The following is a 24,939-nucleotide window of genomic DNA, read 5'->3' on the forward strand; positions in this document are numbered from 1 at the left end:
TGACTTCTATCAACCAATCAAAATTGATGTACCAAAACATTCATCTTACCTGTAAAAGGAAACAAATGAGTGAGGGGTTTCCATGTAACCTGTTCACCGTGTGGCGGGTCTAAAATCATGTGACCTCTATCAACCAATCAGAATCGAGGTACCAAAGTATACATCAGAAAGGACACCCTAATTTCAAAAATCCTAGGACCTAAAATCACGTGACCTCTATCAGCCAATCAGAATCAAGGTACCAAAGCACTCATCTTACCCGTAAAAGGAAACGAATTAATGATGGATTTCCCCGCAAGGGTAAAACATGACGTCATACCATGTGACCTGTTCAGCGTGTAGCGGGTCTAAGATAATGTAACCTCTGTCAGCCAATCAGTATCGTAGTACCAAAGTACTCATCAAAGAGGATACCCAAATTTCAAAACCCAGGGTCTAAGATCATGTGACCACTATCAACCAATCAAATTCAAGGTACCAAACCACTCATCTTACCCGTAAAAGGGAACGAACTTTTAAAAAAATCCCTGAGCCTAAAATCACATGACCTCTATCAACCAATCAGCATCGTGGTACCAAAGCATTCATCTTACCCGTAAAAGGGAACGAATTTCAAATATCGCAGGGTCTAAGATCACGTGACAGCTGTCAACCAATCAGAATGAGGTATCAAAGCACTCATCTTACCTGTAAAAGGGAACAAATTTCAAAAATCCTGGTGAGGGATTTCCCCGTGGGGTGACTCATCACGTCATACCACGTGACCTGACAATTTGAATTTCCCGCGTGGGCGGGTCCTAAAGTCACGTGACCTCTCTCAGCCAATCAGAATCGAGGTACCAAAGCACTCATCTTAGCCGTAAAAGGGAACGAAGTTCAAAAATACCGGTCGTAAAAGAGAGTGAGGATGAGTCATTCGCGCCAACGTCGGGGCCTACTACTTATATATATATATATATATATATATATATATATATATATATATATATATATTTGTATATAGTATTCATTATTACATTTGTTAATGGTTGGACTCTAGCGAGTCAGAAATTACTATCAATAAAGAGTTTGTTTTGTCTAGTATTCCTACGATTAGAAGGGCCTTATCTAAGAGATATCTCATTTGTATATGAGAAAATAAAGTTTATTTTCTAAGAATAAAATAAATATTTTCAATGTGAAGCTAACATTAAGTTACGAAGGGGAGCTAAACAGAAGAATTTGTTACGATTTACATCAGTTTTCAGACAATTCAGTATACTCTGAAATGGGAACAAGTCAAACTTGGAAACATTTTACTAAAGAGACTTCGACAGAAAGTGCAACATGTAAATATTGCAAGGTTAAAATAAAATAAAGAACAAAGGTAGTACAAACATGTTATGGAAACATTTAAAAGCACAGCAATCTACTATATTAGTCAATCCGAAAAAAGTTTTGACGAATTTTAGATATTCAATTTTCTCATCACAATTTCAGATGTAGGTTTGGATACGAATCAAGATCTGAGATTCGAATTTCGGATCCAGATCCGAGATCAGAATTTCGGATCCAGATCCGAGATCCGGACCCAGATCCGAGATCAGAATTTTGGATCCAGATCCGAGATCCAGACCCAGATCCGAGATCAGAATTTCGGATCCAGATCAAGGTGACCAGACGTCCCGTTTTAGCCGGGACAGTCCCTTATTTTAAACCGTTGTCCCGTTTTTTTTCTGATTCTCAAACGGGACGCCTAAATGTCCCGTTTTTAAGGAAACATGACCCTGGTGTCCCGTAATTATTATTCAAAATATAAATGGTCAATGCTAATTCTACACTCTTCCGTACCAACACTCATTGGGAAGGTTCAGCCGTGTCTAGAACTTCTGAATATTCAAATGAAAATTGAGTGTTCTGTGGTTCAAGTGGGAATTGAGTGGAAATTCTGAGTGTTGAAGTAGTTAAAAGTATTTTTGGGTAGTACTTAAGTTAGAAACGCTGTGTTATCATTCTTTCTTGTGTATTTTGTAAATTGAAAACACTGCTGAGTCCCAAAATGCAATGTGGAAGTCACCCCCCCCCCCGCCCTTCGCCGATTCGTATCCGTCCCGTTTTTGAAAGTAAAAGTTCTGGTCACTTTGATCCAGATCCGAGATCCGAATTTCGGATCAGGATCTGAGGTTTGGATCCGAGATCCGGATCTAGTTCCGGATCCGGCAAGATCTGAACCCGAAAATTTTTGGCCATCCCTAGTATACAGTACGAAAACAATACTTAAGTTTGTTAAACCGGGAATTTCCCGTTTCTCACAATGACAAATGTGTGAGATAGATAGAGAGAGAAAGAAAGAGAAAAGACGCGAATTATGTCTACTTGGTGTCACGTGATATTTTCTTTGATGGCCTTGGCAAAGTCCGTGTTGTGTAGGCGGTGTGAGGCGTTGTGCTTGTGATTGAAGGGAAACAAGTGAGCACGACACGTAAAAGAATAAGAAAAGTTTTGTGATTATCCTCATCGCGAATTCCAGGAGTAAATTATATTCAAGCAGTTGGCATAACCAAAATAAGGGTAAGTAGTGGTTTCAGTATAAGTCACGGTTTCTGTAACATGTGTATTTTAATGATAAACGAAAACGTACTGTACCTACGTTGTCAAAGAACTGGCTATTAATAGTCTTGCGCACTCCTATCCAGGTAAATGTACTGTTGACAGAGTACAAATAATTTTGTTAAGAGTCATGAACAAAACAAACCAGCCTGAATCTGCCTGCTGGCAGAATTCCGGTGTTTATAAGAATAATGCATAATAAGGATTGCCAACTCTAGACAATAAAAAAAAAACCGGCACCCCCTCAAAATTCCCTATAATATAGGTCTAAGTGTAAAGTATCTGTTCGGATCCATCCATGGAAAGGAAATATAGCCCTACTACCGTAAACGAAAGTGCATTAGCACGTGTATTCTGCATATCCCTAGTACATTCACTAATAAGCTTAATTGTGCTATAAATGAGAAACTGAGAGCTCCTCCGTGGCTAAGCGGTTAGCGTACTGCCTTTGGCGTGGGAGGCCTGTGTTCGATTCCCGGCGGGAGCTCATGTGGTTCGGATTCCACGTTAATCAGTAGGTCCACGTCTCATATAGCCTCACTGCTGAACGGGACATTAAACTCAAAATCAACTCAACTCAAATGAGAAACAGAAATCGGCATTGATCATTTTATTATATTTACCAGCAACTGCCATTTTTTTAAAATTATCGAAACAGATGAATAAAAGTATATTAATCTTTACGTGACACTTTTGGGTTTACAAAATGAAATTGACCCTTTAAACTTCAACTACAGGAAATCGCTTTAAGAAGTCCTTTTTCACTCTCAATAAATGTATGAATTTCCTTACAAGTTAATTTCAAATTTTCTATAATACAGTCCCTGCCATCTCTTTAAAATTATGTAAACAAAAGAATAAAATATATTAATCGTTGATAGATGGTGAAAGGTGACAGTTTTGGATTTACAGAATGAAAGTTACTTTTTAAATCTATGCTTCGAACTAGATACAAATTAAAAAAAAAAAAAGTCATAAAGGGGTTGGTAAGAAGTATGTACCGGTCACCGGCTAAAAAAAAAAAAAAAATAACAGCAATATTTCCGTCCAGGCCGGTGAAAAACCGGTCAGTTGGCAACCCTATCAAAGCTCTTTCGAATCCTTGTGCACAAAAGTGGCAACGCAAATAAAACATTTGTGGGCTCTGGGTTGTCCACGAAACGAGACTAAGTATTTTTTTTTTTTTTAATAAATAGAAACAGATACAGTTTCCGAGGTGAGATCAGTGTTCAGGGACGGCTCTGTATTGTAGAAAAATAATTAATTAAAAATATGGACATTTATTCCTGTATATAAATGATGAGCAACCGAGGAAAGAAATACATAGTTACTTTAGTATGAATTTTGGAACCTTGATATATGTATGTTTATGAGAGGTTTGGCAACATAGTGTAAGTCGTCTAATCTAATCTACCCTGTGTTTACGTGTTCTGGGTAGGCTCTTTCAAGCAATTCCCTGCTTCATAGAGCATCTCTTTAAACGTTTGCTTTTGCACACTAGTCCGTCATATTTTTCGTGACGGAAAAAAAAAATATGTTACTGTAGGCTAACGGGATCGCGGGAGAAGAGGAAATCGGTCTCAGCCAATACTAAGCTTTGTGGCTGTGCTGATATACTCACTCCCAGCGAAGTAGGATGGATTTGTTCCGCTTCTCGGGCACATACAAAAGAATAACATATTTTATCAAAGACGAGGAGAATCTACTGTAGAATTCCGAATCGTTGGCTGTTTGTGAGTCCATATTCAAATTATTATAAAGGATAAAAGTAAGAAAAGTTTCTTTGTGTACTTTACAATTTCGGAATTTAATAACACCTGATGTATGTTCACGTTTTTTTTTGGGGGGGGGAGGGCAAGTGTGTAGGGAACGTAAAGGAGGTTTAAGGCGGACAACACTCATCGGAGGTCAATAAATTTGGCAGTGTTGCGGAAGTTCATGCGTGATTTGGAGCTTTCTCGTACGCATTTTGTAATCGCGTTTACGGCATGGGACACCACACCAGGGTTGGATGCTCGAGAAAAATAAGTGTGATTCAGAGTTTACGTGAAACAGTCGTTCTATGTCTTGATTCTGAAATTGAATACTCCACCAATGGCTTACTCATTTGCTTTAGAAAGGATCGAAATTGCATACATATTTGTTTCAATGCATCATCAAAATATTATCCCCCGTGTTTCTATTTTAGAAGTAAATAAATGAATATATGATAAACGAAGCTAGGTAAGTTTTCACTATTCCTTAGTTTCTGTATCCGTTTCAAATTACACTTTTAAATAAATGTGTTTATGGGTAATGATTTTTTACAGAATTGATTAAGAGGGGGCACGATGGCTCAGTGGCAGAGCGCGAGGAGTCCCTGGTTTGATTCCTGCCTACACGAGTTTGTGTTGGACAATAGGCCTACGTCCGTGGGTTTCTCTGGATTGTCCCGTTTCCTCCCGCGTCATCACTTCACCAGTGGCGTATTTTATGTGGAACCGGGGTCTACCGGCGGTAGCCCTGTAACATTAATAATGAAAGTTGATATAGCACGTATAAACTAATTTAACGTTCACAGTTTATCTTTTCATCGTACAGCCACTGGCAAAAGTATCTCCCCCCTAAGTGCTCTAAATCCTTACTTGGAGTCCAGATCATTTGCAGTATTGAGAACGCCTAGACAGATGCAACCCAACTTACAGGAAAATTTTCTCGGCACTGACAACAGTTCGTAGCTTAATCCAGGTGTTTATGCATGTCAAATTGTACGAAACAGTCCTTCATTCTAACATAAATCTTTATGGTTCGGATCGTGTTGTCCAATGAGCAACATATATTAATTTCAATATTGCTGTGTATCTAATGTATTATTCCGTTATATACTGTATGTACAAAGAAATAAAAATACTGACAACGCATAAATTAGAAAATGCTTGAAAGTAGATGAAAATAGCCTATCAAATCTAGAACAACTGCTCGAAATAAGTTTGTAAATCATTACCTCAATTGACCAGCCTTCTCCAATTCTCCTCATTCCAACACCTTTTTGTTTCTGCAGAGAAGATTTTGCTTGTCACACTGAGTACGTGCGGAAATTGAAATTGAAACATTTGAGAAAGCTTCAATCTGGCCGGGATTTGAACCCGGGTCCACCGAATAGAAGTTTAATGCGCTAACCATTTACCTACCGCGTCACTTCGGCTTCCACCCAAACTATTAGCTAGTTAATGTCGTTGCATGTAAGACTATACACAAGATATTAATGATCGTATAAGGATGCGTTGGTTACGTGTCACAATGACTTACTCGAGATTTCCTTCTAACTCGAAAACAAGTTATATAGACCTTCGACAATGAGGAAAATATCACGAAACATTCTTCAAGTTGAGTCTACCTCATTGGTTTTAACAATGGTTCCGATTTACATTAATATTCTTGCTCACTTTAACTTGTAATTTGCAAAGAAAAGACGGCAGACATTTTTCTAATTCTTGAATTGTATCAACTCCTGTAGAAATAGAAAGTTCTATTTTTGTCTTCTGTAACTACTAGTTTATTTTTTTATCTTTGGTGTGAGGAATCTGTAGTCGAGTGGTAAATCATGGAACTCGTATGACACACCCGGGTTCGAATCCCGTTGTGGCAATTATTTTTTCTTTATTGGAAGGAGTTGTATACGTAATTGGAATTGTAATTCTGCTATTCCTTTATTATTATTATTATTATTATTATTATTATTATTATTATTATTATTATTATTATTATTATTATTATTATTATTATTGGAAAGTCGAAACTTGGCTAGATATTTTATATTTTATTAAGTTTTTGATTGAATTTCAAGCTTTTTTGTTCAAGGTATATGCAACATATCTGAAATGGTGAATTGCATTGAACATTAATATTTATAGCAGTTGTAGTAGTAGAAGAAGTAGTAGAAACTTATAAGCAATTGCTGGGAAATAGGGATACGCACAAGACAAGATTTGTGGCTGTCTCGTCTCGAAAATGTGCTGTAAAAGTGATGTCTCGACTCGAAAAATGTATATTTTTCTATTGGAAGAGTTGAGTCTCGACTCGAATTTTGTCAGGAAAATCCTGTCTCAACTCGTCTCTTGGAATCAAGATTGATATGGCTGACATCATCTTGTAGTTGTGTTTCGCAGTTCACCTTTCAATTGCGAATGCACTGAAAAACTAATCTCAACACTACGACCAAGAGAAATTGAATATTATCTGTTATATTACAAATGTCAATATTACAAATGATAAAAACTTTATCGTTAATTATCTAACGGGAATAGAACCCTGGACCAACGAGATGTGAAACCAACGCTTATCCCACTACTCTAAGACATCGCTGTTAATTAAGGGGGCAACAATTCTAATGTTGCAAAACTCTTGTTTTTGTCATAATAAAGTAGAAAGTGTTATGTAGAAACAATAATCAAGAGAATTGAAATCTAAATTGTCAAAGTAAATTGTTGAAAATGAGTGATAGAAGTAGTATCATTGGATGTTATTGCAGTATTTAGATATGAGGAAGTTTAACACCCTGCTTGAGCATCGAGGCTAAATGTTACGTGAAAATATAGTTGAAATGTATCTTTTCGGAAATGAAATGAAATGAAATCTAAGTTTTACGCCTCACGATTATGCCGGCTAGGCTAAAGAGAACGGTTATACCTAGGTATATTTATCTCTTCGGGTATTTCTTTATAATTATATTCTTTCACGAGCCATTAATATACATTGCAGATTGTCGAGTTCAACATTTTATCCAGTCTACTCGATATTGGAGAAATAAAAATCTATAACCGTTGGCCCGCAAAGGCATGGTGTGTGGTCCGCGCACTCAAACGTACTTTTTATACATATTTTCTGTTTATTACATTGTTTTGTATGGACGTTTTGTTTTTGTTCAATGTAGAAAAAGAAAACTTATAATGTAAACAACCTGAAACTCAAGCTACCCCACGCCGAAAGCGTTGGTGGACTAGCGATAGGGAACTAGCGACCTTGCGGCAAAAATTGGATGCACCACAGCGACGATTCGCTGCGGCCCGACTTCCGTTTTGAAAATTATACCACCAGCGAGAGAGGTTCGATGAGAGCCAATGAACCACAAAATTACTCACCCAATATATATGTTAAATCTCCTATATGCGTGATTTGTTTACATTAAAGTGTGTCTTAAAAACACTTAAAAAGTACCCTGGAGTGGGCGCGAACCATCAAGCTTATGATCAGTAGTTGGGTGTTCTTTCGACTTCACCACGGCGGCGATGAAGGAGACGTCGCATGTAAGTTATTTTAATTTGGCCAATCAGATTGCTCCTTAATGTAAACAACCTAAAATTCAAGCCAATTGCTGTTACAATCCAAGCAAAGCTAAAATCTAAGATCTAAGCTACCCAAGACCAACCCAACCTAAGATATACAAAAAAGGTTTTCTACGAAAGAGAATCTGCATACCATACAAAACTAAAAAATGTAATGAATATGGTCTCTCTAGGTCGAATGCCGAACGTTGTTATGAATCCATCGAGCCACTTGCCCAGTTGGGCATCATGTTGCCGTCCACAATTAAAAAATGAAAGCAGTGTCCTTCCAAAAATATTTTTTTCAAAACCTTATCGTTTTTTGTAAAAGATAAATATCAAAAACTGAGGTTTAGTAGTTGTATCACTTTTAAAAGTTGTTAATATGAATTTAAAACTTTACTCTGTTGGAATGTATATGGAAAAGTGGCCAATTTGAAAATATCCTTGTTTTAACATTTTTTCTATAATCGACCTCGTTAAGACAAATGTTGTGGTTATTTCAAAACTATTTTAGTTTTCCTTGCATTGTTAAAGCCAATGGCTCGATTCTCAGGATATTTACCTTACATAACACTCTGATTGACCAAATTAAAAACACCTTGACGATTTATCTCTCTACATGCGACGTCTTTTTTATCACCTCCGTGGCGAAGTCGGAAGAACACCCGCCGACTGATTGTAGGGTTTGTCGTTTGCATCCACTCCGGGTTGACATTTTTTGAGTGACTAATTTCGTGCTTCATTGGCGTTTCGTCTCGCACCTGCCGCTGGTGGTATAATTTTCAAAACGGAAGTCGGGCCGCAGCGAATCGTCGCTGTGGTGCATCCAATTTTTGCCGAGAAGTCCCTAGTTCCCCATCGCTGGTCCATCGATGCCTTCGGTGTGGGGTAGCTTGAGTTTCAGGTTGTTTACATTATAAGTTTTCTTTTTCTACATTGAACAAAAATAAAACGTCCATACAAAATAACGTAATAAACAGAAAATATGTATAAAATTACGTTTGAGTGCGCGGACCACACGTCACGCCTTTTCGGGCCAACGGTTAAAGATTTTGATTTCCCCAATATCGAGTAGACTGGATAAAATGTTGAACTCGACAATCTGCAATGTATATTAATGGTTCGTAAAAGAATATGATGATAAAGAAATACCCGAAGAGATATATATAAGCGTCTCCTTTAGCCTAGCCGGCATATATCTACTTTCTCGAATCTAAATGATGCAACAACATCCACTAATACTACTTTTGTTGCTCATTTTCAACAATTTACTTTGACAATCTAGATTTGAATTCTCTTATCTACTGTTTCTACAAAGCACTTTCTATTTTATTATGATCGAAACAAGAGTTTTGCAATATTGAAATCGTAAACGTGTGCAATTTGCTGATGCCACTTAACGCCAAGTTTTCCCCATTACTTAACAGCGATGTCTTAGAGTAGTGGGATAAGCGTTGGTTTCACGTCTCGGTGGTCCTGGGTTCAATTCCCGTTGGGTAATTAACGGAAATCTTTATCATTTGTAATGTTGATACTTCCAATGTAAGATGACATGGAAAATATTCATTTTCTCTCGGTCTTAGTGTTGAGACGAATTTCTTTAGCGTATTTGCAATAGAACAGTGACCTACGAAACACGTCTACAAGATGACGTCAGCCATATCAACCTTGATTCGTACTATCTGGAAACGTAACGTGTTTAGATAACAGTAGATCAATACAAAAAGCATATCGTTAGTATGTCAAAAATACGACTGATGGAAAACACAAATGTTATTGTTTCCCAGCAATTGCTTATAAGTTTCTACTACTTCTACAACTACTACTGCCAGAAATATTAATGTACCAAGTAATTTACCACTTCAGATACGTTCCATATCAACAAAGACTTGAAATGGAATAATCAAAAACTTCATAGGTGTATAAGGTATGAATCCAAGTCTCGATTTTCAATAATAATAATAATGAAGAAATATCAGGGTTACAATACCAAATATGTAAACAATACCTTCGAATTAAAAAAATAATTCCCAGATGGGATGCGAACCCGGGTCTCTGGCATGAGTTTCGTGCTTTGCCAATCTTTCTTTAATTCGCCCCAACCATGGTATTGTTCACCAGTGGCACCTCACGTCCTTTCGACTTATTCCAAACACGACAGGGACACAAACAAGATATATTAAGAGCACTTAAAGTTCCGAACCTCCAATGGACTTCATTTCACAATCGTCAGTAATCTTCCACAAATTTGTCATACAAAAATAAGAAAATAAACAAGTATTTAGGGAAGAAACAAATAGAACTTTCTATTACTAAATGTGATACAATTGAAAAAAGGAGAATATAATGTTTGCTATCTTCTTTGGAAATTGGAAGTTAGAGTGAGGAACAATAGTAATATAAATCGAGACCATCATTAAAAACGATGAGATAACCTCAACTTGAGGAACATTTCGTGATATTTTCCTCATCGACGAAGGTGTGTATAACTTATTTCTGAGTTAAAGAAGGAAATCTCGAGTAAGTCGTTGTTACACTCACATAAGGAATATCCCTTTTCTCGATCATTAGTATCTTGTGTATAATTTTACATGTAACGATTTAAAGTAGTTAATAGTTTGAGTGAAAGCTGAAGTGACGCGGTAGGTAGGTAGGAATTTTACGCAACTACAATCCCATCATTATTGCCCCTAGCGATTTCGCACAGTATTTAGTCGGTGATTTTAATGCTATTATCCACCCCGGGACTCACCAACATCTACCCCGCCTTGTACTTCGTTGGTTGAGCTTTTCCGAATTATGAAATTGAAAGGTGTTTTATTCGTGTCTAATGCACAGCATATGTTTACATATAACTTAATTACTACTAAAAGTCGTATCGATAGAGCCTATATTACAGATGTGTTCTTCAGTCCTACATATTTTTACAGTCCCTCTTGTCTTTTCAGATTATGCCGCGATCGAAATTAGTATAAAATTGCCTTTTTTGTTGCAACCTTCTACAGGCCCTTCTTATAAGAAGATCACTACTGAGTCAATGTTAAGAGACGAGGTACGGGAAGAATTATCTCGTTTCCTCTACTGGTGTCGTATGCAGAGAAGCTTATGGTGGACCCTTTACTGCAAACCGAAAATTCTTAGCTTCTTTACAAATTGCGCGTGCTGATGATCACCATTTACATGCATTCTTGTATCGAGCACTTCGCGAGTTCCGGGTAGCCCCTCCTTCGCTTAGTCAACATTGCGTATATCAATAGTATCAAACAGCATTTAAAAACGATTTATTCCGACGATTCCCTCCAAGCCTATTTGTCAGATGATTTTTATCATCGTTTCCCCGATGAAAGTAATTTTATTTACCAAGTCAATTTATTTTTACGACAAGGACATTCTACGGCTATTCAGTCCGTTCCGGGAGACGGTACGTCCACCAGTGACGCTACACAAATACTAAGTGAATTTACACGCTATTATACGGATTTACGACCGAGCGTCCCAGGGATGCTTTACAAACCTCGGATTATCTGCCAATGGTATCTCATCTACTTTCAGAGCACGATAGCTAGACTCTTATGTAATCGATTACTGCGAATGAAAGTTTCGGTTCCCTTAGAAGAGTGCGGGGTCGTAGCTCCAATGGGGAAGACGGCTTGACACTTCAGTTCTACAAACACTATTGGACATACCTCAGCAATCATCTCACTTCTTTATTTAATGTTTTCTTAACTGGTGAAGCCTTTTGTCGAAACATGGCAATTATGTCCTCTTTCCGAAATCCAGTGCTGCGAAAGCGGTTGAGGATTTTAGGCCCATTTTCTTTATTACCCGCTGATGTCAAATTATTCACGAGAATCCTTACAGCTCGTTTACGCCCTCTTATTCCTCACAACACCAGTCCGTTTCAAGCTGCACTTCACTCCATACATAATATTATGTATACCCTTCGCTCTTTGCGGATCTGTTTTTCTACTTCCATTTCCGGCAAGTTCCGGCCGGTGGTCTAGCCGTAAAATTAGAGAAGGCATACGACAGTCTCGACCACAGTTTTCTTATGCAGATTCTCGAAGCTTGGCAGTTTCCTTTAGTTTTCCGCGCAGTCATTGCGAATTTATACTCTGCAGCTACTTTCCGAATTCAAATTAACGGACATTTCCCCACTTATCCCAATAAAGCGAGGTCTTCGGCAAGGCTGTAGTCTGTCAACTACTCTATTCGCTCTCGCACTAAACCCTTTATTAAGGAAATTGGCAACCTTACAACCACCAGGTCCTTCTCGTTTTCTTAGCCAGAACATCTTCGTATTTGCCGATGACGTCACTATTACCGGGGTAGTTCCAACGCAGATAGCGCGTGTCTTCAATGTGTTAAAGTGCTATGCCCGTTGTCCAGGATTACATTACAATCCACGAAAAACCCAGCTACTTGAATTCAATGATTTTCGTTTACCTACTCCCGACAATCACAAGTTGCCGCGCGCTAGGTCGCTGACTCCTCTCAGGCTCACAAGCTCAAACTGTGGAATTCAGCCTCCGTCATCCAGTTTTAAAGGCTGGATGCCGGAGAGCTGATTCCTGATTGGCTGTGGGCGTGAAAGGAATCGAGCGCCAGCTCGCGACAACCCGTCTGCTTTATTTTTTTCAGACATTACATGGGTTACTTGATACAAGAAATTATTGTACATAATATGAGCGATGGGATACAAAAATGGTACCCGACAAACCTGTCGAGTAAAACAATACATAATTGCAATGTTGTCCGTGTATACTAAAGGAGTATCTTCAGCATGAAGAAGAATGGCGATGGCTGTAGCTAGGTACTCCATCACAAAGATGGGGTAAGAATGGCGAAATTCTGTCATAAAGACCGGCTGGCCCTCCTCTGTGGTGACTGCGATGCTGTTAGGTGTAGCGTCTGCGTAGAGATGCACCTTGGTAGGCCGAGAATCCCAAATGCGGCGAGGCCGGGAAACTGCGGCTGCAACGGCTTGCTTGACGAACTGGGTAGGTCCCTGCTGGAGCACTGCATGGGCGACGGGAAACGTAAGCGACGTTACCGGAGTAATCCAGACGATGTAACCGGCGAGCACTTGCCTCGCATGCCGGGAAGCGGCAATGAGAGGCCAGGGTACACTGCGCACTATTCGAAGATATCGGGGGTCGACACTGAGAGAGTTGTCTTGAAGATCCACCCATATACCAAGAAATTGAAGTGATTTGACCGGTGAAAGCACTGACTTTTTCTCATTGATGCACCAGGGTAGCTTCCGAAGAATTTCCACCGCACTGTGCAGATCCTGAGGAGAACCAATTAGTAACACATCATCGTAATATAGAAGAAACTTGACAGTAGATGGTAAATGCTGCACCAATTCTCGATGTGTGAACACCTGCATGAATAGGGGGCTCAAAGACCAACCCATGGGTAGCCGCGTAAAGCGGTAGAATCGGCCTTGAATACGCACACCAAAATATTGTCGTGTAGCAGGATGTAGCGTAATGTGGTAGAAGCCTTGGCTCAAGTCTAATTTCATGAGGTAATCCTGCGGGGTGGCGAGAGCAGAAATGTTATTCACTGTGGGAAGCGACACATGGCTCGAGTTGCGATAACACTTAGTCCAAGGAGAACAATAGTAAATTACTCTTACATCATCTGGCCCCTTGGGGACACAGAAAAGAGGAAAAGAATTTTTCACTAAACACTGCGGGACACACTCAAGAATTTTTGCACTATGTAATGCTTGAACGGGACCCCACAAATACCACATGTTACCTCTTTGCGGATTTTAGGTATCCCATTTACGTCAAACCTAACCCCTTTGTATGAGGAAGTTTTGTCACCACTCTTAACCAAGATCCGTCGCCTGCTGTATTCCCAGCGATTTCGTCGTCTTCATTTATTGCGTCAGATCCAATTTGTTAATATTTATGTTGTTTCCAAATTGTGATATAGAACTCGCATTTATCCATTACCGGAAATCTACGCGAAACGGTTTGAATCTTTATTTCTGTGGAATATTTGGCGGGGTTTATTCTTTCGTCTCCCACGTCCGGCCCTTTACCTTCCCCTTTCTATGGGAGGATTATGACTGGTCAATATCCGTCTTAAATGTCGCACTTTGTTTATGCTTGACTTCTATACAGCCGTCCATAACGCTGAGTCCTTTACACACCAGTGGATCCGTTGTTTTGGGCCGAGTTATGAGTTTCCTCTCAAGTCCCACTTCATTCAATTCTATGACTGTTACCCGTCTTACATTCTTTCATTAATTCAGTATTGGACCTATGCAAATGCGGCACTATGCCCTGAGGGACATCCTTCACGTACCTTGTACCATTTACTTGGGTCTTCTACTTACGATTCGACTCTCTTACGAATCCCCTAGCGTTTTCCACAAATTCATGGTTCTCAACTTTGGGCTAACATCTCAGTCCCACTTTTGCCTTCCTATTTGCAAGTGACCTGGTTTCAAGTGATTCATCAGTTAATACCCGTGCTCTTCTCCTTGAGGTGCATCTTCTCCCTAACACGCAGTGCGTTAGATGTACCCACGAAAACACGTTGTCCTACTGTTACACCTGTCGCATCAGAGCTCCGATTATTTGGAATTGCCTCATGACATTATTAGGAAGAACTTGTCGATGAACTCCCCCCCATCTGCTTACAGTGGCTTACATTTTGTTTCCGGATCTTCGTTTTTTCCATCTACAGAACAACACGCCGTTCTTGTTCTAGTCGCATGCACCATCGTTTGTGTTCACCGCTACGCCCCATTGGTGAATGCTCATACTTTTCCAGATAGCAAAAATGACTTGCAACAAACTTGCAGCACATTTGCAATTCAAGTCTGGCAAACTTACAACAGACTTGTGATGCAAGTCTGCAAGTTTGATGCAAGTTTAATGCAAACTTCCTAGTTGACGCTCTTCGAACTTGCAGCACGCCTGCAGTGCAAGTGTATGGTAAGTTTTCAAAGCAAGTTTCTGTAAGGGGTTTACTTGCACAGCAAGCGTACTGCAAGTTTACACTTGCACTGCAAATGCACAACAAGTTGGCAGCAAGTTAGTGCAGGTTTTACGCAAGTCTGCATGCATATCACTTGCACTTAAAGTACACAACAAGTTGGCAGCAAGTTTGTGTAGGTTGAAAGCAAGTCTGTGGAAGGATACCACTTGCACTGCAAGTCTACAGCAAGTTTGTAGCAAGTGAGTGTAGTAAGTCTTCTGCAGGTACATTTACTGCATTTACCGTATACTGTATACATAATGTATACGAACATTTACTGTATACGAACATACAGAGAGAATATTTTTCTCAACAACTTTATCAAACAATACACGTTTAACATATAAATTATCTCTACATACTGGATACGTACGTAATTACCTTAATTATCCACTTGTTTTAATGCTTCACAGACTTCGCACCTACTACAAATGGCAGCCTGGCGGCAGGCCCGTATCCACGGGTGGCAAAGGGGTCGGCCCCCCTAAAGTTTTACTGGCCCCCTAAAATTTTAACGGAAGGCTTGCAGAAAATCTCGATTAATTCTATGTGTAAGTTTAACTAACATATATTTCCTGCAGTATTCAGATCTTTAGTATGACGCTAATCATACGTCAAAACGAACCTGTATAAGGCCTCATATGTTTAACCCTATACCTATAAGAATTTCTAAAAGCAAAGATAAAATAAAATTTACCGTTCCCTCACCCGCCATTAATCTTCTGGCATGTACAGGGCAAAGCAAGTTCTTTAAATAGGTAATTTGTTTTTGCCTGTAAAAAATTTGTATCCAACAAGCTCTCCGTTCCAGCTGCATGTGTGTGTGTGTGTGTGTGTGTGAGAGAGAGAGAGAGTTTATGACTCGGTATAAGAAACGGCTTTACGAACTCGAAATATGTTAACAACCGGTTCGAGCGAACCGGCTGAATAGCCAGACCATATAGTCACGAAGTATCTCGGAGGGTTACAGGGAAATAAAGAAAGTACTTTATATCGTGTTCTGGCAGAAAAATGTAGAAGATATGTGTATTTATTTTATTATTGTACCATTATCCGTTATTTATCTTATTTTATCTTCCTGATACTGTAATCCTCAAGAGTTAGATAAGACAATCTACTAACAACACGTTGATTTTATTTACAAGAAACATCATCATTACCCAAGAACGAGTTTTTTTCTTTAATGTAAACCATAAACTTGGTAATAAAATAGATTGTTTCTCACGTAAAATATAATAATTTTACCACACGAATTCCTTATTATCATCTGACTTCTACTAATAGTGATTTATTTAATTTTGACTTCTTATCCATAAACCTAAGATTTTACTAAAATGTCATTAATGTCTACTTGTTTCAGAATATAAGCAATGGATGATTGGCAAGAGCAGACACCAGAATTGAGAGAGAAATTACGTCATATAATGGAAAAACAGTCGTTTACCGATTGTCATTTTAAGGTTGGCGAAGAGGTATGATAATATATGTACTAAATCATAAAATTAATAATTTCAAGTTGAAGGTAGCTTTTATTGCGTCAGATTAAATTGTGGTATGATTAATTACTGAAATATGCTCCAGGGTACATATTTCTAAATAAACTTTTACCCTGCACCAGGAATGTCGTTCTTGTTTAAGATTCTATTTTCATTATGTTTTGGTTATCATAATCCAAACCCGTTACCTGATATTTCAGGACATTTAGTATGTTGTTATAGACACCTTCCCAAAGGTATGTGCAAAATTTCACCTTGTTACAATTTTTTTCTGGGTTAATGTATAAGAAAACTAATGTCCAGAAGGGAAATTTTGGTGATTTTAAAAAAGAAACCCCTCCGTTACTTCCCACGTGTCGAGTAAGCTGGTAAGTGTAATACGTGGTCTGTAAGCGTAGCCCTTTGTTATTCGAATGAAGTGAAAATAACATCAATAATGCAAATACTACGTGAGTTAGATTATAGCTATTACGAGTAAAGTCAGAAACAGTTGAGTTTAAAAACCATTATTCGGCAGCCATTTTCCAATATAGCGTTCAAACCCGTCATCAGATACTTCAGGAGTTCTAGTATGTGATTATATACACGTTTTCTAAGATATGTGCAAAATTTCAGCTTGTTATGATTTTTTTCTGGGCTAATATATAAGAAAACTATTTGAAAGAGAGGAAATTTTGGGGATTTTTAAAAGGAAATCTCTCCGTTACTTCCCGCCGGATATGAAGTAAACTGGTTAATGATCTATAAGAATGGTCCTTTCTTATTCGAATGAATTAAAAATAACTTCAAAAGTGCAAATACAACGTGTGTTATAGCTATTAAAGTGAGAATCAGTCATTACGTTGAAAAACCACACTTCGTAGGCCATTTTTCAATATGGCAGCCAAGCCCGTCACCGCATACTTCAGAACTTTTAGTACTTGTTATATACAACTTCTCAAAGGTATGTACAAAATTTTTGAGCGTCATGTTTTTTTCTAAATCAATGTATAAGAAAACTTGTCGGAATAAGGGAAATTTTTGGGATATTTTTTAAAAGAAATCCCTTTGTTACTTCGCGCATGTATAGTAAACTGGTGTGATGCATGGTCTGTAAGCGTAGTCCTTTGTTATTCGAAAGAAGTAAAAATAACATCAATAGTGGAAATACAACGTGAATTGTAGTTATTAAAGTGAGAACCAGTTATTACTCTTAAAAAATCACGGTTTGGCGGCCATTTTCCAATATGGCGGCCAAACGCGTCACCGGATTTTTCCGCACTTTTAGTATGTTGTTACATATACTTTCCCAAAGGTATGTACAAAATTTAAGTTTGTTATGATTTTTCCCCCGGGTTAATGTATATATTGACTGGACTATTAAGACTATCACTATAATTCAATTCATAGAGTATTTCCGAGTATTTCAGAAACCACACTTATTGTCAATTAAATCCAACGCTTGTAAATTTTAATCCAATCCCTTCCTTTAACTAGCTCTTATCGTGATATGTTATCGTTATATTTTAATATCACGTATCGTATAAGTCCACTTATCACAAATGATACGGCTTTTATGACGGTTAATTCCTGGAAAATGAAATGAAATGAAATATTTAAGTTTTACGTCCCAGTTATGCAGGTTACGCTAAAGGAGACGGTGATGTTGAGAAATGAATGAAATGAAGAAGGTGGGAGGAAACGGGAGAACCCCGAGAAAACCCACGAGTGCGGTGTTTGTCCACCACAAAATCCACACGGCTGGGATCGAACGAGGGACCCCAAGTACCGGTGGTGAACGCTCTACCACTGAGCCACCGCGCCCCCTTTGATTAATTCCTGGAATACGGGACACCAGTCTAGTGGTTAGAGCGTTGGGTTCATGACCGCGTGGTCCCAGGTTCGATTCCTCGCAGGTGCTTCCCAATTTTAGGCGTCTACTCAGCGTCGTGAGGCAAAGTGGGGAGTCACGTGAATAAAAGACGTGACGGTGACTAGATCTAGAAAGCTCCCGATACGCCGCTTAACGATAGAGCGACGCGGTGCGCTGACTACGGATTCGTCCCTAGGTTGGACGTAGCTCCACCAGTCGCTAACAGATGGCGTGGAGTGACTCAGGCCCACAAATCGGGTCGTTACGCCATGTGTTCTTTTTTAATTCCTGGAGTGTTACCAGTTTTTCAGAAAGCTTCTGTAGCATATGTACATTGAAGTGATCGACCGGTTACGTGGTTCGCTTACGCGGCTTTAGCGTGGTCATGTGGTTCGGTTTCCACGTTAAGCTGTAGGTACACGTCTCGTATAGCCTCGTTGGTGAAAGGGACGCTACACTGAAAATCAAATCAAGTAATCCGTTCCGGGCTATAACTGAGACTACAATTAAAATTGTCTACATTATAATTAATATTATTATTATCTTAACACGTTCATTTTATTTCAATATTTGTCTGTTGTTCTTTTAGTATCGTTTGTTCATTATTATTTCAAAAATCAGAATTGGTACATTCAGATAGTTGTACGTTTGTTCCAATGTAGCCAACAAGAGAGAAATAATAGAGGGAGGAAGAGACATTTTCCGAATGTTTCACCTAAAATCGGGAATATTTTTTTTTTGGCTGGAAACACTGCCACCAGACAGACGCGAACAATCTGAAAATAAACCTTAGTACCCCACTAATTTATCCTACAAGTATAATGGTGACATCTAACAATAGTAAGCCTGAATTTAAAAAGAATATTTCATTCTACCTCAGAAATTCACCATTTTCTTACCATTTACAGAACATGGTTTATTATAAACCTCAACTGTACTTCCCATAATTATCCTGCTGAAACTATTTATAATGCGTTGTGTAGGCTAAGGACGAGGGTTTTAGACAGTGGTATGTTTGTTCGAATGTAGCCAACAAGAAGGAAATAATAGAGACAAAACGGGATTTTTCCAAAATTTTCCCCTAAAATCAAGAATTTTTTGTCTGGAAACACTGTTAAAAGGGACTGTTATTGGGGTACCGTTTCTTAATTTCAGTTTTTTACCAATAGTGAAAAACCAGAACTTACAAGGGGAAAGCAGACTTTGGTAAATGAACTTCGGGGCCGCAAAGTAGTAGTGCACATTTAAAGTGTTAATATTACAGACTAAGAGAGCGCAATATCCAGAAATAGCCTGGAAAAAGCTTCTTAGAGTTTCCGACTCACCACATATATTATACGATGCGTAAAGGCATCCAATGACGGTGTGGCAGAGTGATGAGCATCTACGGCTTACGTACAAAGGGTCCCAGTCCCAAGTTCGATTCCCGCTCGAGTAAACTTTTTGGTTTTGTATTTAACCAATAAATGAATTCGTTATATCTTCAAGTACAATATTATTTCATAATATGTTGATCATTTGTCAAAACAGGGGTTCAAATTGTCCTGAAAACTCGCTTTTCCGTGTCCTCTTCGTTAGTAATGATCAACAAAATGTATGCTATTCGTGAAATGAATGAATAGTTACATTTTTACAGCGTGTGCTATGCATTGATAGAATAGGTATCACGAAGGATGCCAGAGACCACCACGTGGTCTAGTGAGCAGAGTGCTCTCCGGTGCGCGGTATGAAATCTGCTGTGGTGTATATTTGAATACAATGATGCGAAACCCACTTTATTAAAAATCTGTAGGTGCCGTCCTCAGAAGCTCCTGAGAACGTTGAGAACAATAATTACAATTCAACGGCATACGCAGTGACAAGTTGCAAAGTACAATAGCTTCTTTTGAGCTGACGATGTTAAGCTCTTCAGCGTACTATACAAAGATATACCTATTACAAAAGAAATGCACAATTATAACTGAAAAAAATGCTCTGGAATGTACACGGGCTATCCCCAGAAAATGATAAGCACTAACAATACAAGCGAACATGACAAATTTATTTTCTTGTCATTGCTATTACAATTTACTCAAAGGATGGTGTGCAGGAATCAGAATGATATTGGTCATAAAAGCAAGAAAAACGTAAGGCAATTCGTGAGCACAACAAATAATGAAGACTTCTTGCAAGAACAAGCTCTCTTCAAAACACCGATGGCGAAACAGACATCACTTACATTCATAAATATAGGTCTGTCGCTGGACAATTTTGAAGCATACCACGCATATTTCATAATATTATTGAACATTGGAGATGGTAGCTGGTGATGCACTTTTGAGTGGATTTTAACACAGTCTTCGCGCTAATTAATTTGCCTTTCTTTGAAGTAAATCAGCACAATGTTGTAAGTGTTTGACAAATTGTTACATTTGCCTATAAAATTAAACATCGCATGGATGAACTAGAGGAGTACACTTCGGTGGTATTACTTTGAGGGTACAAGTAGGTATGCTACCATCATCCTGAAAGATCTCATTATGTAACTCTGGTCTTGTTTGACCACCCCAAGAATCGATAAGAAAAATAAACTTATCTTTTCCTACGTAGAGTTTAAGGCAATCAGTAAGAAAATCTTTGTACAAATTTGTGGTGAGCTTGCCAGATTTCGAAGACTTAATTATTACATTTTTTGTATTTTTCTGCGTATGCATCTGCGCACTTTCAGGCAACTCTGGGTCCAAAGGTGCCTGTTGCCTCTTTCAAACAGATAGAAACGTGAGGTAATATTTGCCCAGATAAAGCTATAGCGCATTGGGCCGTGTACGTATGGGTAGTCTTATTTATATCCTGTCTTTTCACGAATACAGTTTTACTTGCTTTCTTTGTAAGAATCCTGTTATAAGTTAATTGATATTGACACCCTGGAAAACGAATGGAAGGCACAGCATCAATGATACAATAGTGTTATTCAATCATTACTGATATTCTGCAATATTCTAAATACTAGCTGATTGCCCAGCATTGCCTGGGTATCTACCTCATTCGGACGTGAACCCGGAAAGTATAGATTTGATACTAATATCGATCATATTTGGCTATGTGTACTTATAACTCCTTTCCCTCTGTCCGTAAAGGTGACGTACTCTCACAATTGTTGGTGCTAATACGTTATATACAGGCTCAACTGACCAGCCGGCACGTGTACCGGTGTGCCTTTTGAAATACACTGTAGTTACACCCCACAAACTGCTTTTTAATGAAAGAAACACTACAAACGTTACCTGTTTGGCATCTCTATAGTGAATCTCAAAATATATTTGTAATATGCAAAACATAACCAAATGGCAGAACATAATCACATATATAAAGAGTGAGAGTTTTCACATACCTGTTTCCTCAATCGTTCGAGCTTCAGTTTGTGATACGAATTTGGTCATTTTTCGTCGGCGAATACTATGCTTCTTTTTAAAGTTCGTTGCCCATCGTTTACATGCCTTGAACTTCAAATCAGAATATTGTCCTACGGCAGCTAAAGCCCATTCCTGCAGATTTCTGGTTGTAACTTATCGATAATTTTGTCTAGCTTCTAGGAAGTGGTACTATGTCCAGGAATCTACTAGAGCATATTTGGCGAGCGTGTTTCCACCGTTCTTAATATCTTCCTCCCACCGTGATAAATATTGCATTTTTCAAACGGCTACATCCATTCTTTTGCAAGGTTTGTAGATTCCACATGGGATGTTTTTTGACTATTTAAAATCTTTACCTTATAGTCCAAAGGAATATGATCCACCTGCCTGTCTTCGGTTCAGGTTTATACTCATCCGATGAATCGTCGCATTTGATCTCTGTAAAAGCCATTTCTTCACACATCTCATTCATGTGAATCAACTCATCTTCAGTTACAAATTTCTTTTCGTGCAAAATATCTAGAGTATATTTATATAGTTCTGTGCCTAATAACATGGATTCGTCTGAAATTGTGGTTGATGGTTCTGGTGCATTAAGTTATTTTCTTTGAGCAGTTATTCGTAATATACAAGAGCATTGTTCAGTCGTATTTTCGACATTTCACTGTGTATTGATTCTCAAGAATTTTCTCACCTTCTTCTGCAGGGTCAGAGATTTTCTGACTTCTCGACGTTTCAAAACGTACGAACTCAATATTTAGCTGCACTAGATTTTAGAAACTACGTGTAATCACAGCAGTGTCAAACGTGCACTCAACTGTCCTACCAGTTTACGATAGGGAACCATCCGATAAACCCCCATGGTACCAGAAGATAAACAATATTTGCTTCTCGCGCCTTTGGTTGGTCGGATGACAGTTCGTGAAGCTTTTGAGTTGGACATGGGAAGCAGCGAGAGAACGACGTAAACGTCTTTGCATGTGCCTTTGGTACCAAACATCATTATGAATATATCGGTACGAACTTACGTGTATTTCTAGCTTGCAATTTCATAACGGTTGCATCGGACAAGTATGCTATTCTATAGGCACTGACGAGCGTCCAACGGCAACCTCAGTGTGCAAATTAACCAAACGTTTCCAAGGGGGACGGATTGTGCTTCAGACAATAGCGTGGGAAACTATGACAGTTATAGTCAGGGGCGTCATTTAGAGGGAGTAGAAGAGGGCAAGAGTTTGAGAAATACATATACTTTAATTGATTGTCTACTAATATACTAGTACAAAACGTGAAAGTCTTATGTCGGTGGTGCTCTTGCCCCTCTCAATCTAAGTCTGAAATGACGTCCCTGGTTATAGCATATATCCAGTATTACCAAAGGGGATTTCCCGCTCATTCCCCTTGTAATTCGCATACTGTCTACAGATATAGACACGAAGCGTCAAGAACATTTTTTACACGACTGTGGTAACCATACTATAACTGGTGATATCAACATATTTACGAAATAGGTTGCATTTTGTTGCTAGTTAACATGGAACATTAAAAGGAATATGGTGAATTAATATTTTACTTGTAGTTACAAATGATTACTTTATTGGTTAAAGCAAAAAACAAGAAAGTTGACTCGATCGGAAATCGAACCAGGAACCCCTTGCACGTGAGTCGTAGATTTTCCTCACTCTGCCACGCCTTCACTTGATAACTTAACGCGTCGTATCATTTATGCGGCGAATCGGAAAGAGTTTCTTTGCTATTTGTGGCTATTGCGCTCTCCCAGTTTATAATATTAACACTTGAAATGTGCACTACTTCGTCGCGAAAGATTGCTCGAAGTTCATTTACCAAAGTTTGCTTTCCACTTATTGATGTGAAGAACAACAACAATGAACGTATTACTATTGGTATATTCAAGCCAAACTTGTTACAGCTTTCATTGCTGAATATTGACCTTGCTGAGGTGGCTACGCCTTTAAACTGTTCATCAAAAGAAGAAAACCAACCACCTAAAGAACTGAAGGATCCTAAGCCTAATGTTACGCAAACAGAAATGAGATGATTATGAACAACAAAGATCTAGATAAAATGGAAAAATTACCATACTGGCTAATGTTTACTTCTTACTCCCGACGAATTGGGACCAAACCATATCATATCCAACTTACGGATGAAGAACCTGTTGTTGGGATACTTTACAGCGGGCCTCAGACAATCCGAAGCCGAAACCGAAGCCGCATTGCCAAAATGGTTACTACATAGGAAATCTCATTATAGCTAATCCCATGCGTTGTGTGAGAAAGGCTTCGGATGGGGTTAGGCCGGTATTAAATTTGCGTGTTCTGAACAAGAAAGTAATAGGACCAAATGTATAAGTAGAACCGTATTTGACATTCTAGCTAGACTTACTGGAACGAAATATTTTTCATTTGATTGTACGGCCGAATATTACGGGCTCGCTTTACATCCTGACTCCTATAAATATACCAGCTGTGTTTACTTAGGGAGGCAGCACTGTCTTAAGGCACTGCCAATGGTTTTACGTTCTTCCTCCGCTATTTTCCAAAATATGATGAACCAGTTCTTCAGTATGGCAACTAGAACATTCATCGCAGTATATTTAGACGATGTTTTATGCTGTTCACCGGACCTGAATAGGCACCTGTCATCTTGAGAAAGTATTACGTATTTTAGATTTCCCCATTTCTCCCTAAATTTTAAGAAATGCAAATTCCTGTTAAATGAAATTAAGTTTCTAGGACATATCAGTGGAACTGGAGTAAAAGTGAACCCAAAAGTGATTGATGCAATACGTTGCTTCCCAACGCCTAAAACTAGAAAGCGATTAAAGGCTTTCTTAGGTATATTAGGATGGATTCACCGTCACATCTCTAATTACGCTGAACTAACCTCACTTTTCTACAACTCACTAAAGAACATCCCGTTCAAGTTAACAGAAGAATTATAAAACCAATTAGATTCATTGAGAAAGTTAGTACATTTCTTGCACTCGGAAACCCCAATTTTATCTTTCAGTTCCACATACGAGGTGTAGCAATTAAATAACAAGAATGGTGTCATAAATGAGATGAATTGCAAAGAAAGTTACAACTGACTGTTATCCCCTTCAATATACTCCCCTCCCCTATCTATACACCGCTGCATACGTGCCTTCTATTGTTCAAAGTAATGCACTATTCATATTCATATTCATATTCATATTCATATTCATATTTATTTGCCTGTTCCAAGCTTACAAATGAGGACAATCCTCAATTAAGCATTACAGTTGTCAGATTTGATTT

At 38.6% G+C, this 24,939-nt stretch overlaps 2 protein-coding genes and 1 pseudogene across 2 annotated transcripts in view; 1 reads left to right on the forward strand and 2 right to left on the reverse strand.

Moving 5' to 3' along the window:
* The first annotated feature begins 2,409 nt into the window (after window positions 1–2,409).
* Window positions 2,410–24,939, forward strand: part of LOC145662377 (BTB/POZ domain-containing protein 6-A-like) — a 48,640-nt gene continuing 26,110 nt past the window's right edge. The window contains exons 1-2 of the mRNA XM_081727893.1: window positions 2,410–2,550; window positions 16,258–16,369. Coding sequence (XP_081584019.1) covers window positions 16,268–16,369 — 102 coding nt within the window. The 5' untranslated portion in view covers window positions 2,410–2,550; window positions 16,258–16,267. The remainder of the gene's footprint in view (window positions 2,551–16,257; window positions 16,370–24,939) is intronic.
* LOC145661417 (uncharacterized) lies at window positions 12,418–13,659 on the reverse strand. The gene has a single exon (XM_081726719.1). It carries the CDS (start codon window positions 13,657–13,659, stop codon window positions 12,418–12,420), a length of 1,242 nt encoding a protein of 413 aa, XP_081582845.1.
* LOC145662714 (uncharacterized) lies at window positions 20,353–21,664 on the reverse strand (annotated as a pseudogene).

The sequence above is a fragment of the Thermobia domestica genome, chromosome 10, assembly GCF_964235325.1.
Source record: "Thermobia domestica chromosome 10, izTheDome1.hap1.1, whole genome shotgun sequence".
Classification (NCBI taxonomy): Eukaryota; Metazoa; Arthropoda; class Insecta; order Zygentoma; family Lepismatidae; genus Thermobia; species Thermobia domestica.

Coding starts and splice junctions, on each gene's coding strand:
- LOC145661417 (XM_081726719.1), bottom strand. CDS start 13,659: ATGTGGTATTTGTGGGGTCCCGTTCAAGCATTACATAGTGCAAAAATT.